This window comes from Pseudopodoces humilis, chromosome 1 (assembly GCF_049639895.1).
Source record: "Pseudopodoces humilis isolate 2021_Gansu_Grassland_sample_001 chromosome 1, ASM4963989v1, whole genome shotgun sequence".
Lineage (NCBI taxonomy): Eukaryota > Metazoa > Chordata > Aves > Passeriformes > Paridae > Pseudopodoces > Pseudopodoces humilis.
Genome location: NC_142200.1, coordinates 529,801 through 543,862, shown reverse-complemented (window position 1 = coordinate 543,862; position 14,062 = coordinate 529,801). Strand labels below are relative to the sequence as shown.

The window sequence follows — 14,062 nt, the reverse complement described above, 5'->3', positions numbered from 1 at the left end:
ACTTTATGGATTGTCCCTGTCCCTGCCAGGACCTGCCAGGACCTTCCTGTGGCCCTGCCAGGACCTGTCCCTGTCCCTGTCCCTGCCAGGACCTTCCTGTGGCCCTGCCAGGACCTGTCCCTGTCCCTGTCCCTGCCAGGACCTGCCAGGACCTGCCAGGACCCTCCTGTGGCCCTGCCAGGACCTGTCCCTGTCCCTGCCAGGACCTGCGAGGACCTTCCTATGGCCCTGCCAGGACCTGTCCCTGCCCCTGTCCCTGTCCCTGCCAGGACCTGCCAGGACCTGTCCCTGTCCCTGCCAGGACCTTCCTGTGGCCCTGCCAGGACCTGTCCCTGTCCCTGCCCCTGTCCCTGTCCCTGCCAGGACCTGCCAGGACCTGTCCCTGTCCCTGCCCCTGTCCCTGTCCCTGTCCCTGCCAGGACCTTCCTGTGGCCCTGCCAGGACCTGTCCCTGTCCCTGTCCCTGTCCCTGTCCCTGCCAGGACCTGCCAGGACCCTCCTGTGGCCCCGCCAGGACCTGTCCCTGTCCCTGTCCCTGTCCCTGCCAGGACCTTCCTATGGCCCTGCCAGGACCTGTCCCTGTCCCTGTCCCTGTCCCTGCCAGGACCTTCCTATGGCCCTGCCAGGACCTGTCCCTGCCCCTGTCCCTGCCAGGACCTTCCTGTGGCCCTGCCAGGACCTGGCTCTGTCCTTGTCCCCGGTCCTGCTTGGCTCTGCCAGGACCTGGGGGCCCTGCCCGTGACCCTGCCAGGACCTGCTGGGACTTTTCCATGGCCCTGCCAGGATCTGTCAGAACCTTTCCAGGGCCCTGCCAGGACCTGGGGATGATGCCCATGACCCTGCCAGGACCTGCTGGGACTTCTCCATGGTCCTGCCAGGACCTGAGGTCGCTGCTCATGGCCCTGGCCCTGCTCATGGCCCTGCCAGGACCTGCTGGGACTTCTCCATGGCCCTGCCAGGACCTGCCAGAACCTTTCCAGGGCTCTGCCAGGACCTGGGGGTGCTGCTCGTGACCCTGCCAGGACCTGCTGGGACTTCTCCATGACTCTGCCAGGACCTGTCCCAGCTCCCCGTGACCCTGCCAGGACCTTCCAGAACCTTCCCCTGGCCCTGCCAGAACCTTTCTATGGCCCTGCCAGGACCCGGGGGTGCTGCTCATGGCCCTGCCAGGACCTTCCAGAACCTTCCCATGGCCCTGCCAGGACTTTCCAGAACCTTCCCATGGCCCTGCCAGGACCTGTCAGAACCTTCCCACGGCCCTGCCAGGACCTGGGGGTGCTGCTCATGGCCCTGGCCCTGCTCATGGTCCTGCCAGGACCTGTCAGAACCTTTCTATGGCCCTGCCAGGACCCGGGGGTGCTGCCTGTGACCCTGCCAGGACCTGTTGGGACCTTTCCATGGCCCTGCCAGGACCTGGGGGAGCTGCTCATGGCCCTGGCCCTGCTCACGGCCCTGCCAGGACCTTCCAGAACCTTCCCACGGCCCTGCCAGGACCTTCCAGAACCTTCCCATGGCCCTGCCAGGACCTGTCCCCTTTCCCTCCCCTCCCCCCCCCGTGATTAAAATTCTCTTTTTTTCCATTTCCGGCCCCGTTTGTGTCGGGGGAGGGGCGAGAACTGGGGGGGAACTGGGAGGGACTGGGATGGACTGGGATAAACTGGGACGGACTGGGATGGACTGGGAGGGACTGGGGGGGACTGGGATGGACTGGGGGGGACTGGGACAAACTGGGATGGACTGGAGTTATACTGGGATGGAACTGGGAGGGAACTGGGATAGACTGGGATGAACTGGGATGGACTGGGAGGGACTGGGAGGGACTGGGAGGGACTGGGACGGACTGGGATGGACTGGGATGGACTGGGATGGACTGGGAGGGACTGGGAAGGGACTGGGGGAAGACTGGGATAAACTGGGACAAACTGGGATGGACTGGGAGGGACTGGGAGGAACTGGGATGGACTGGGAGGAACTGGGATGGACTGGAGTTATACTGGGATGGACTGGAGTTATACTGGGATGGACTGGAGTTATACTGGGATGGACTGGAGTTATACTGGGATGGACTGGAGTTATACTGGGATGGACTGGGATGGACTGGGATGGACTGGAGTTATATTGGGATGGAACTGGGATGGACTGGGGGGGACTGGGAGGGACTGGGAAGGGACTGGGGGAAGACTGGGATAAACTGGGACAAACTGGGATGGACTGGGATGGACTGGGAGGGACTGGGATGGACTGGGATGGACTGGGATGGACTGGAGTTATACTGGGATGGAACTGGAGTTATACTGGGATGGACTGGGACGGACTGGAGTTATACTGGGATGGACTGGGACGGACTGGAGTTATACTGGGATGGAACTGGAGTTATACTGGGATGGACTGGGATGGACTGGAGTTATACTGGGATGGACTGGAGTTATACTGGGATGGACTGGGAAGGATTGGGATGGGACTGGGAGGAACTGGGATGGACTGGAGTTATACTGGGACGGACTGGAGTTATACTGGGATGGACTGGGAGGAACTGGGCCAATTCCCAGCCTGGGATTTCCCAGGGATCCCCGAATTCCTTCTGGAATCTTCCACGGATCCCGAATTCCCGGGAGTGCTGTGAGCCGGGGGAGGCCGGGAATGGGGAAATTCCATGGGAAATCCACGGGAATTTGGGGAAAATCCACGGGAATTCGGGAAAATTCCACGGGAATGGGGAAATTCCATGGGAAATTCCATGGGAATTCGGGAAAATCCATGGGAAAATCCACGGGAATGAGGAAAATTCCAGGGGAATGGGGAAATTCCATGGGAAATTCCATGGGAATTCGGGAAAATCCAACGGGAATGGGGAAAATTCCACGGGAATTCGGGAAAATTCCACAGGAATGGGGAAATTCCATGGGAAATCCACGGGAATTTGGGAAAATTCCATGGAAAAATCCACGGGAATTCGGGAAAATTCCATGGGAATTTGGGGAAATTCCATGGGAAATTCCACGGGAATTCGGGAAAATCCACGGGAATTTGGGAAAATTCATGGGAATTTGGGGAAATTCCATGGGAAATTCCATGGGAATTTGGGGAAAATCCAACGGGAATGGGGAAAATTCCATGGGAAATTCCATGGGAATTCGGGAAAATCCACGGGAATTCGGGAAAATCCACAGGAATTTGGGAAAATCCAACAGGAATTCGGGAAAATTCCATGGAAAATTCCATGGGAATGGGGAAAATCCACGGGAATTTGGGAAAAATCCACGGGAATTTGGGAAAATCCAACGGGAATTTGGGAAAATCCACGGGAATTTGGGGAAAATCCACGGGAATTTGGGGAAATTCCATGGAAAATTCCACGGGAATGGGGAAAATCCACGGGAATTTGGGAAAATCCACGGGAATTTGGGAAAATCCACGGGAATTTGGGAAAATCCAACGGGAATTTGGGAAAATCCAACGGGAATTTGGGGAAATTCCATGGAAAATTCCACGGGAATGGGGAAAATCCACGGGAATGGGGAAAATCCACGGGAATTTGGGAAAATCCACGGGAATTTGGGAAAATCCACGGGAATTTGGGAAAATCCAACGGGAATTCGGGAAAATCCAACGGGAATTTGGGAAAATCCACGGGAATTTGGGGAAAATCCACGGGAATTTGGGGAAAATCCACGGGAATTTGGGGAAAATCCAACAGGAATTTGGGAAAATCCAACGGGAATTTGGGAAAATCCACGGGAATTCGGGAAAATCCACGGGAATTTGGGAAAATCCACGGGAATTCGGGAAAATCCAACGGGAATTTGGGAAAATCCAACGGGAATTTGGGAAAATCCATGGGAATTCGGGAAAATTCCATGGGAATTTGGGAAAATCCACGGGAATTTGGGAAAATCCACGGGAATTTGGGAAAATCCAACGGGAATTCGGGAAAATCCAACGGGAATTTGGGAAAATCCACGGGAATTTGGGGAAAATCCACGGGAATTTGGGGAAAATCCACGGGAATTTGGGGAAAATCCACGGGAATTTGGGGAAAATCCAACAGGAATTTGGGAAAATCCAACGGGAATTTGGGAAAATCCACGGGAATTCGGGAAAATCCACGGGAATTTGGGAAAATCCACGGGAATTCGGGAAAATCCAACGGGAATTTGGGAAAATCCAACGGGAATTTGGGAAAATCCATGGGAATTCGGGAAAATTCCATGGGAATTTGGGAAAATCCACGGGAATTTGGGAAAATCCACGGGAATGGGGAAAATCCACGGGAATGGGGAAAATTCCATGGGAAAATCCACGGGAATTTGGGGAAAATCCACGGGAATTTGGGGAAATCCAAAGGGAATGGAATAAATCCCATCAAAAATTGGGAATTTGGGAATAAATTCCCTTTAAAATGGAAAATTTGGGATCAGACCCTTCCCAAAATTGGGAATTTGGGAATAAAACCCATCAAAAAGGGAAAATTTGGGATTCAAACCTTTCCCAGAGCGGGAATTTGGGAATAAATCCCATCAAAAATTGGGAATTTGGGAATAAATCCCATCAAAAATTGGGAATTTGGGGATAAATCCCATCAAAAATTGGGAATTTGGGGATAAATCCCATCGAAAATTGGGAATTTGGGGATAAATCCCATCAAAAATTGGGAATTTGGGGATAAATCCCATCGAAAATTGGGAATTTGGGGATAAATCCCATCAAAAATTGGGAATTTGGGGATAAATCCCATCAAAAATTGGGAATTTGGGGATAAAACCTCTGGAAAAGGGAAAATTTGGGAATAAAATCCCTCTAAAATGGAAAATTTGGGAATAAATTGGGAGGGAAATTCCAGAGGGCTCCAAACTGGGATGGAACTGGGACAAACTGGGATCGGGATTGGGGTGGGAATGGGAGAAATGGGATTGGGAATGGGACTGGGATGGACTGGGATGGACTGGGATGAACTGGGATGGACTGGGATGGAACTGGGATGGAACTGGGATGAACTGGGACAAACTGGGATGGACTGGGATGGAACTGGGACAAACTGGGATGGAACTGGGAGGAACTGGGACAAACTGGGATGGAACTGGGATGGACTGGGATGAACTGGGACAAACTGGGATGGAACTGGGAGGGAACTGGGATGGACTGGGATGGACTGGGATGAACTGGGATGAACTGGGATGAACTGGGACAAACTGGGATGGAACTGGGAGGAACTGGGACGGACTGGGATGGACTGGGATGGACTGGGATGGACTGGGACAAACTGGGATGGAACTGGAATGAACTGGGATGGACTGGGACAAACTGGGATGGAACTGGGACAGACTGGGATGGACTGGGACAAACTGGGATGGAACTGGGACAGACTGGGATGGACTGGGACAAACTGGGATGGACTGGGACAAACTGGGATGGAACTGGGACGGACTGGGATGGACTGGGACAAACTGGGATGGAACTGGGATGGACTGGGATGGACTGGGACAAACTGGGATGGAACTGGGAGGAACTGGGACGGACTGGGATGGACTGGGATGGACTGGGATGAACTGGGAGGGAACTGGGATGGAACTGGGATGAACTGGGATGAACTGGGATGGAACTGGGATGAACTGGGACGGACTGGGATGGAACTGGGATGAACTGGGATGGAACTGGGACAAACTGGGATGGAACTGGAATGAACTGGGATGGACTGGGACAAACTGGGATGGAACTGGGACAGACTGGGATGGACTGGGACAAACTGGGATGGAACTGGGACAGACTGGGATGGACTGGGACAAACTGGGATGGAACTGGGACGGACTGGGATGGAACTGGGATGAACTGGGATGGAACTGGGACAAACTGGGATGGAACTGGGACAAACTGGGATGGACTGGTGGTACTGGTGAGGGACCAGTGACACCAGTAAGGGACACCAGTGACACCAGTAAGGGACACCAGTGACACCAGTGGGACCAGTAAGGGACTGCAGTGAGAGCGACCAGCGCTCCCAGTTCATCCCAGTGCTCCCAGTTCATCCCAGTTCCCTTCCGGTCCATCCCAGTCCCTCCCAGTCCCTCCCAGTCCATCCCAGTCCCCCCCAAACCCCTCCCAGTCCCTCCCAGTCCCCCCCAGTTCATCCCAGTCCATCCCAGTCCCTCCCAGTTCCCTCCCAGTCCATCCCAGTCCCTCCCAGTCCCTCCCAGTCCATCCCAGTCCCTCCCAGTTCCCTCCCAGTCCATCCCAGTCCCTCCCAGTCCCTCCCAGTCCATCCCAGTCCATCCCAGTCCCCTCCCAGTCCCTCCCAGTCCCCCCCAGTTCATCCCAGTCCCCTCCCAGTCCCCCCCAAACCCCTCCCAGTCCCTCCCAGTCCCTCCCAGTCCCTCCCAGTCCCTCCCAGTCCCTCCCAGTCCATCCCAGTATCCCCACAGGGTCTCTTTGTTCCGCTCCCGCCGGTGCCTGGCACGGGGGGGGGGGGGGGGGGAGGGGCGGGGGGGGCACCCACGTGATCCCGCCCCTCCCCCCCCCGCACAGGAACCCCGGAGACCCCAAAAACTCCGCAGGGACCCCCCGGGACCCCCAAAATCCTCCCCGGGACCCCCAAATCCCCCCGGGACCCCCAAAATCTCCCCGGGACCCCCCAAAATCCCCCCGGGACCCCCAAAATTCCCCCAAAGACCCCTCGGGACCCCCTGAGAACCCCCCAAACCCCCCCAGGACCCCCCAAAAATCCCCTGAGACCCCCCCAGAACACCCCAAAATCCCCCCAAAGACCCCCAGGACCCCCCTAAAAGCTCCCCCGGGACCCCCAAACCTCCCCAGGACCCCCCAGGACCCCCCAGGACCCCCCCCGGACCCCCCAGACCCCCCCAGGACCCACCCAGGACCCCCCAAACCCCCTGAGACCCCCAGGACCCCCCCCAAATCCCCTCCAGGACCCTCCAGGACCCCCCAGGACCCCCCAACACCCCCCCGGGACCCCCCACCAGGACCCCCCAAATCCCCCCAAAAAATCCCCTGAGACCACCAAAGACCCCCCGGCACACCCCAGGACCCCCCCAAACCCCCCCGGGACCCCCCCAGGACCCCCCCAGGACCCCCCAAAACCCCCCCAAAACCCCCCCAAACCCTTCGAGACCCCCCCCAGGACCCCCCAGGACCCCCCAGGACCCCCCCAAACCCCCCCGGGCCCCCCCCAGGACCCCCCAAAACCCCCCCAAAACCCCCCCAAACCCTTCGAGACCCCCCCAAGACCCCCCCGGACCCCCCCAAACCCCCCCCGGACCCCCCAGGACCCCCCAGGACCCCCCCAAACCCCCCGGGACCCCCCGATGGCGCAGCCGGAGCTGCCGGGGGTTTTTGACCTGGGGGTGCTGAAAACCCCCCGAGGGATCCTGATGGGAACGGAGCTGGTACTGGTTTATACTGGTTTATACTGGTTTATACTGGGAATACTGGTTTATACTGGTTTATACTGGTTTTTACTGGGAATACTGGTTTATACTGGTTTATACTGGTTTATACTGGGAATACTGGTTTATACTGGTTTATACTGGTTTATACTGGGAATACTGGGAGCTGGGGATCCTGATGGGAACAGAGCAGGTACTGGGGGTACTGGTTTATACTGGTTTATACTGGTTTATACTGGTTTATACTGGTTTATACTGGGAACTGGTACTGGGGATCCTGATGGGAACGGAACTGGTACTGGTTTATGCTGGTTTATACTGGTTTATACTGGGAATACTGGTTTATACTGGGAATACTGGTTTATGCTGGTTTATACTGGGAATACTGGTTTATACTGGTTTATACTGGGAATACTGGTTATACTGGTTTATACTGGGAATGCTGGTTATACTGGTTATACTGGGAGCTGGTACTGGGGATCCTGATGGGAACCGAGCTGGTACTGGTTTATACTGGTTTATACTGGTTTATACTGGGAATACTGGGAGCTGGTACTGAGGATCCTGATGGGAACGGAGCAGGTACTGGTTTATACTGGTTTATACTGGGAACTGGGGATCCTGATGGGAATGGAGCTGGTACTGGGGATACTGGTTTATACTGGTTTATACTGGGAACTCGTACTGGGAACTGGGGATACCGATGGGAACGGAGCTGGTACTGGTTTATACTGGTTTATACTGGGAGCTGGTACTGGGGATCCTGATGGGAACGGAACTGGTACTGGTTTATGCTGGTTTATACTGGTTATACTGGGAGCTGGGGATCCTGATGGGAACTGAGCTGCTACTGGTTATACTGGTTATACTGGGAGCTGGTACTGGGGATACTGGGAGCACTGGGGATACTGGGAGCACTGGGAACTGGTACTGGGGAGACTGGGAGCACTGGGAGCACTGGGAACTGGTACTGGGGATACTGGGGATACTGGGAGCACTGGGAGCTGGTTATACTGGTTATACTGGTTATACTGGGAGCTGGTACTGGGGATACTGGTGGGGTACTGGGAATCCAATTGTGACTCCTGTGACCCTGAGTGACCCCTGAGTGACCCCTGGGTGACCCCTGAGTGACCCCTGGGTGACCCTGAGTGACCCCTGGGTGACCCCTGAGTGACCCCTGAGTGACCCCTGAGTGACCCCTGAGTGACCTCTCTGTGACCCCTGAGTGACCCCTGTGTGACCTTTGACCCCTGAGTGACCCCTGGGTGACCCCTGTGTGACCTCTCTGTGACCTGTGTGTGACCCCTGTGTGACCTTTGACCCCTGTGTGACCTCTCTGTGACCTCTCTGTGCCCCCCAGGTGCTCTCGGTGGCCGTGGTCGCCCTCCTGGCCCCCCCCGCCCCCCCATGACCCCTGTGTGACCCCGTGACCTTTCTGTGACCCCTGTGTGACCCCTGTGTGACCTCTGGGTGACCCCTGGGTGACCTTTGACCCCGTGTGACCTCTCTGTGACCTGTGTGTGACCCCTGGGTGACCCCTGTGTGACCTTTGACCCCTGTGTGACCTCTCTGTGACCCCTGTGTGACCTCTGGGTGACCCCTGGGTGACCCCAGAGTGACCCGTGTGACTCTGTGACCTTTCTGTGACCCCTGGGTGACCCCTGGGTGACCTTTGACCCCTGTGTGACCTCTCTGTGCCCCCCAGGTGCTGTCGGTGGCCGTGGTCGCCCTCCTGGCCCCCCCCGCCCCCCCCTCGCTGGCCCCGGCGCTGCTGCAGAGCCTGGGGGGGGCGGCGGCTCTGGGGGGGCTCCTGATGAGAGACCCCCCAAAACTGCCCCGGGGATACGGCACCTGCCTGGTGAGGGGACATGGGGACACCTGGGGACACCTGGGGACATGGGGACACCTGGGGACACACCTGGGGACAGCTGGGGACACACCTGGGGACACACCTGGGGACACCTGGGGACACACCTGGGGACATGGGGACACCTGGGGACACCTGGGGACACCTGGGGACACCTGGGGACACACCTGGGGACATGGGGACAGCTGGGGACACACCTGGGGACACCTGGGGACACCTGGGGACACACCTGGGGACATGGGGACACCTGGGGACACACCTGGGGACACCTGGGGACACCTGGGGACACACCTGGGGACATGGGGACAGCTGGGGACACACCTGGGGACACCTGGGGACACCTGGGGACACACCTGGGGACATGGGGACACCTGGGGACACACCTGGGGACACCTGGGGACACCTGGGGACACACCTGGGGACATGGGGACAGCTGGGGACACACCTGGGGACACCTGGGGACACCTGGGGACACACCTGGGGACATGGGGACACCTGGGGACACACCTGGGGACACCTGGGGACACCTGGGGACACACCTGGGGACATGGGGACACCTGGGGACACACCTGGGGACAGCTGGGGACACACCTGGGGACACCTGTGACACCTGGGGGGACATGGGGACACCTGGGGACACACCTGGGGACATGGGGACACCTGGGGACACACCTGGGGACACCTGGGGACACACCTGGGGACAGCTGGGGACAGCTGGGGACACACCTGGGGACATGGGGACACCTGGGGACACACCTGGGGACATCTGGGGGGACATGGGGACATCTAGGGACACACCTGGGGACATGGGGACACCTGGGGACACCTGGGGGGGACAGAAACACATCTGGGGACATCTGGGGACAGCTGGGGGGACAGCTGGGCACACCTGGGGGGGACATGGGGGCCGTGGGGACACCTGGGGACACCTGGGGACACCTGGGGGGGGACAGAAACATACCTGGGGACACCTGGGGACATCTGTGACACCTGGGGGGACAGCTGGGGAGACATCTGGGGACAGCTGGGGACACCTGGGGACAGGTGAGGAAACCTGGAGGGACACTGGGGATAGCTGGGGGGACAAACCTGGGGACAGCTGGGGACATCTGGGGACATGGGGACAGGTGGGGACACCTGGGGACAGAAACACACCTGGGGACACCTTGGGGGACATGGGGACACACCTGGGAGGACAGAAACACAGCTGGGGACATCTAGGGGGACATCTGAAGACATCTGGGGACACCTGGGGACACCTGGGGACACCTTTGGGGGACATGGGGGACACCTGGAGACCTTCCCAGGACCCCCCAGGACGTTGTCCTCTGTGTCCTCGTGTCCCCACCGTGGTTCCCCACCCCCCGTCGTTCCCTCGTGTGCCTCCGTGTCCCCATGGTGGCCTCTGTGGTGGCCCTGCCATGTCCTTGTGTCATCCCCATGGTGGCACCCTCATGTCCTCTGTCACCACCCCATGGTGTCCTCCATGGTGGCACCTCCATGTCCCCATGTCATCACTCCATGGTGGCCTCTCCATGTGTCATCCCCATGGTGGCCTCTGTGGTGGCCCTGCCATGTTCTCATGTCATCACCCCATGGTGGCCTCACCATGTTCTCGTGTCGTTCATCATGGTGGCACCTCCATGTCCACATGTCATGTCCATGGTGGCACCTCCATGTCCACAAGTCATGTCCATGGTGGCACCTCTGTGTCCACATGTCATGTCCATGGTGGCACCTCCATGTCCCCTGTCATCCTCGTGGTGTCCTCCATGGTGGCACCTCCATCTCCTGCTGTCATCCCCATGGTGACAACTCCATGTCCTTGTGTCATCCTCATGGTGGCACCTCCATGTCCACATGTCATGTCCATGGTGGCACCTCCATGTCCACATGTCATGTCCATGGTGGCACCTCTGTGTCCCCATGTCATGTCCATGGTGGCCTCTCCATGTTCTCGTGTCATTCATCATGGTGGCCTCCATGTCCTTGTGTCATCCTCATGGTGGCACCTCTGTGTCCCCATGTCATGTCCATGGTGGCACCTCTGTGTCCCCTGTCACCACCCCATGGTGGCCCCTCCATGTCCCTGTGTCACCACCCCATGGTGGCCTCTGTGGTGGCCTCTCCCTTCCTCATGGTGGCACCTCCATGTCCCCTGTCATCCTCGTGGTGTCCTCCATGGTGGCACCTCCATCTCCTGCTGTCATCCCCATGGTGGCACCTCCATGTCCTTGTGTCATCCTCATGGTGGCACCTCCATGTCCACATGTCATGTCCATGGTGGCACCTCCATGTCCCCAAGTCATGTCCATGGTGGCCTCCATGGTGGCACCTACAAGTCCCTGTGTCATCACCCCATGGTGGCCTCTGTGGTAGCCTCTGCCTGTCCTCGTGTTGTTCCTCATGGTGGCACCTCCATGTCCCCATGTCATCACTCCATGGTGGCACCTCTGTGTCCCCATGTCATCACTCCATGGTGGCACCTCTGTGTCACCATGTCATCACTCCATGGTGGCTTCCATGGTGGCCCCTCCATGTCCTCATGTCATGTCCATGGTGGCACCTCCATGTCCCCTGTCATCCTCATGGTGTCCTCCTTGGTGGCACCTCCCTGTTCTCACGTCATTCCCCTGGTGTCCTCCATGTCACCATGTCACGTTCATGGTGGCCTCCGTAGTGTCCCCACTGTCACCACCCCATCCCCACGATGTCCCCATGGTGTCCCCCTGGTGTCCCCACGATGTCCCCACACTGTCCCACTCTGCCGTCCCACCAGGACCTTCTCCGGGCCGTCAGTGGGACCCTCATCTTCCTCGTGGTGGCCCTGGTGGCCTTGTCCTCGTCCCGTGACGCCCTGGCTGCCACCACCTTCGTGAGTGTCCCCAAACCCCGCCCCCTCCTCTGGCCACGCCCCCTGGGTGACCTGGCCACGCCCCCCTTCCCCTCCCCCAGACCTTCAGCCTGGTGCTGGCCTTGATCTTCGCCCTGGACACTTTTGTCACCTTCCGCACCAGGGTGGCCCCGGGACACGGTGAGGGACACGGGGACACCTGGGACACCCTGGGGTGGGGACACCTGCAGTGGGGACACCTGGGACTCTTGGGGTGGGGACACCTGGGGTGGGGACATCTGGGACATCCTGGGACATTCTGGGACACCTGGGGTAGGGAAACCTGGGAAGTTCTGGGACATCCTGGGACATCCTGGGAGACCCTGGGACACCTGGGACCTCCTGGGGTGGGGACACCTGGGACACTGGGACATTCTGGGACATCTGGGACATCTGGGGTGGGGACACCTGGGACACCTGGGACCTCCTGGGGTGGGGATGGGGAACACCTGGGACACCCTGGGGTGGGGACACCTGGGGTGGGGACATCTGGGACATTCTGGGGTGGGGACACCTGGGACATCTGGGACATTCTGGGGTGGGGATGGGGGACATCTGGGGCATTTTGGGACACCTGGGGTGGGGACACCTGGGACAGGGTGAGGGACACGGGGACACCTGGGACACCTGGGGTGGGGACACCTGCAGTGGGGACACCTGGGACTCTTGGGGTGGGGACACCTGGGGTGGGGACATCTGGGACATTCTGGGACACCTGGGACACCTGGGACCTCCTGGGGTGGGGACACCTGGGACATTGGGACATTCTGGGACATCTGGGACATCTGGGGTGGGGACACCTGGGATGTTCTGGGACATCCTGGGAGACCCTGGGACACCTGGGACACCTGGGACCTCCTGGGGTGGGGACACCTGGGACACTGGGACATTCTGGGACATCTGGGACATCTGGGGTGGGGACACCTGGGGTGGGGACACCTGGGACACCCTGGGGTGGGGACACCTGGAACACCTTTGGGTGGGGTTGGGGGACACCTGGATCCTCCTTGTCCACCATCTCCACCACTTCCTCCTCCAGACCCCGACATGGAGAGCAGCTGATGGCCACCACCCCCCACCACTGTCCCATTGTCCCCCTCTGTCCCCTCTCCACCTTCTCCTGCTCCTCACCCCCGAAATGAAACCTCGTCCCACACCTGGTGCTGCTCAGGGTCGTGTTTTTGGGGTGGGGTGGCCAAGGGGACATTGTGTCCCTCCTGGGGCTCGTTAATGAATTAATGACGGTGTTGGGGTCTCCTCGTCTTGGACGGGGGGTGGGGGGTGTCACTGGTGGGGAGAGATGTCACTCATGGTGGTGGATCCATCATCACCATCATCGTCATCATCATCACCATCATCATCATCATCATCATCATCATCATCATCATCATGGGTCCATTGTGGTGGTGATGGGTCCATGAGTGTCACCATGGGTCCATCATGGTCATCATGGGTCAGAGGTGGTGGCTCCATCATTGTCATCATCATCATCATCACCATCATCATCATTGTCATCATCATCACCATCATCATCATCATCATGGGTCCATGATGGTGGTGATGGGTCCATGAGTGTCACCATGGGTCCATCATGGTGGCCCATCATCATCATGGGTCAGTGGTGGTGGCTCCATCATCACCATCATCATCATCATTGTGGGTCCATGATCGTGGTGATGGGTCCATGAGTGTCACCATAGGTCCATCATGGGGGTCCATCATCATTATCATGGGTCAGAGGTGGTGGCTCCATCATCATCATCATCATCATCATCATCATCATCATCATCACCATCATCATCATCGTCATCATCATCATCATCATCATCACCATCATGGGTCCATTGTGGTGGTGATGGGTCCATGAGTGTCACCATGGGTCCATCATGGTGGCCCATCATCA

At 58.3% G+C, this 14,062-nt stretch overlaps 1 protein-coding gene across 1 annotated transcript; it reads left to right on the top strand.

Annotated features, from left to right (window-relative positions):
* The first annotated feature begins 7,315 nt into the window (after window positions 1-7,315).
* Window positions 7,316-13,308, top strand: LOC148184980 (CKLF-like MARVEL transmembrane domain-containing protein 5). The gene is made up of 5 exons (XM_088062687.1): window positions 7,316-7,396; window positions 9,105-9,257; window positions 12,046-12,141; window positions 12,222-12,300; window positions 13,199-13,308. Exons 1-5 carry the CDS (start codon window positions 7,316-7,318, stop codon window positions 13,219-13,221), a joined length of 432 nt encoding a protein of 143 aa, XP_087918813.1. The 3' UTR covers window positions 13,222-13,308.
* Window positions 13,309-14,062: the final 754 nt, after the last annotated feature.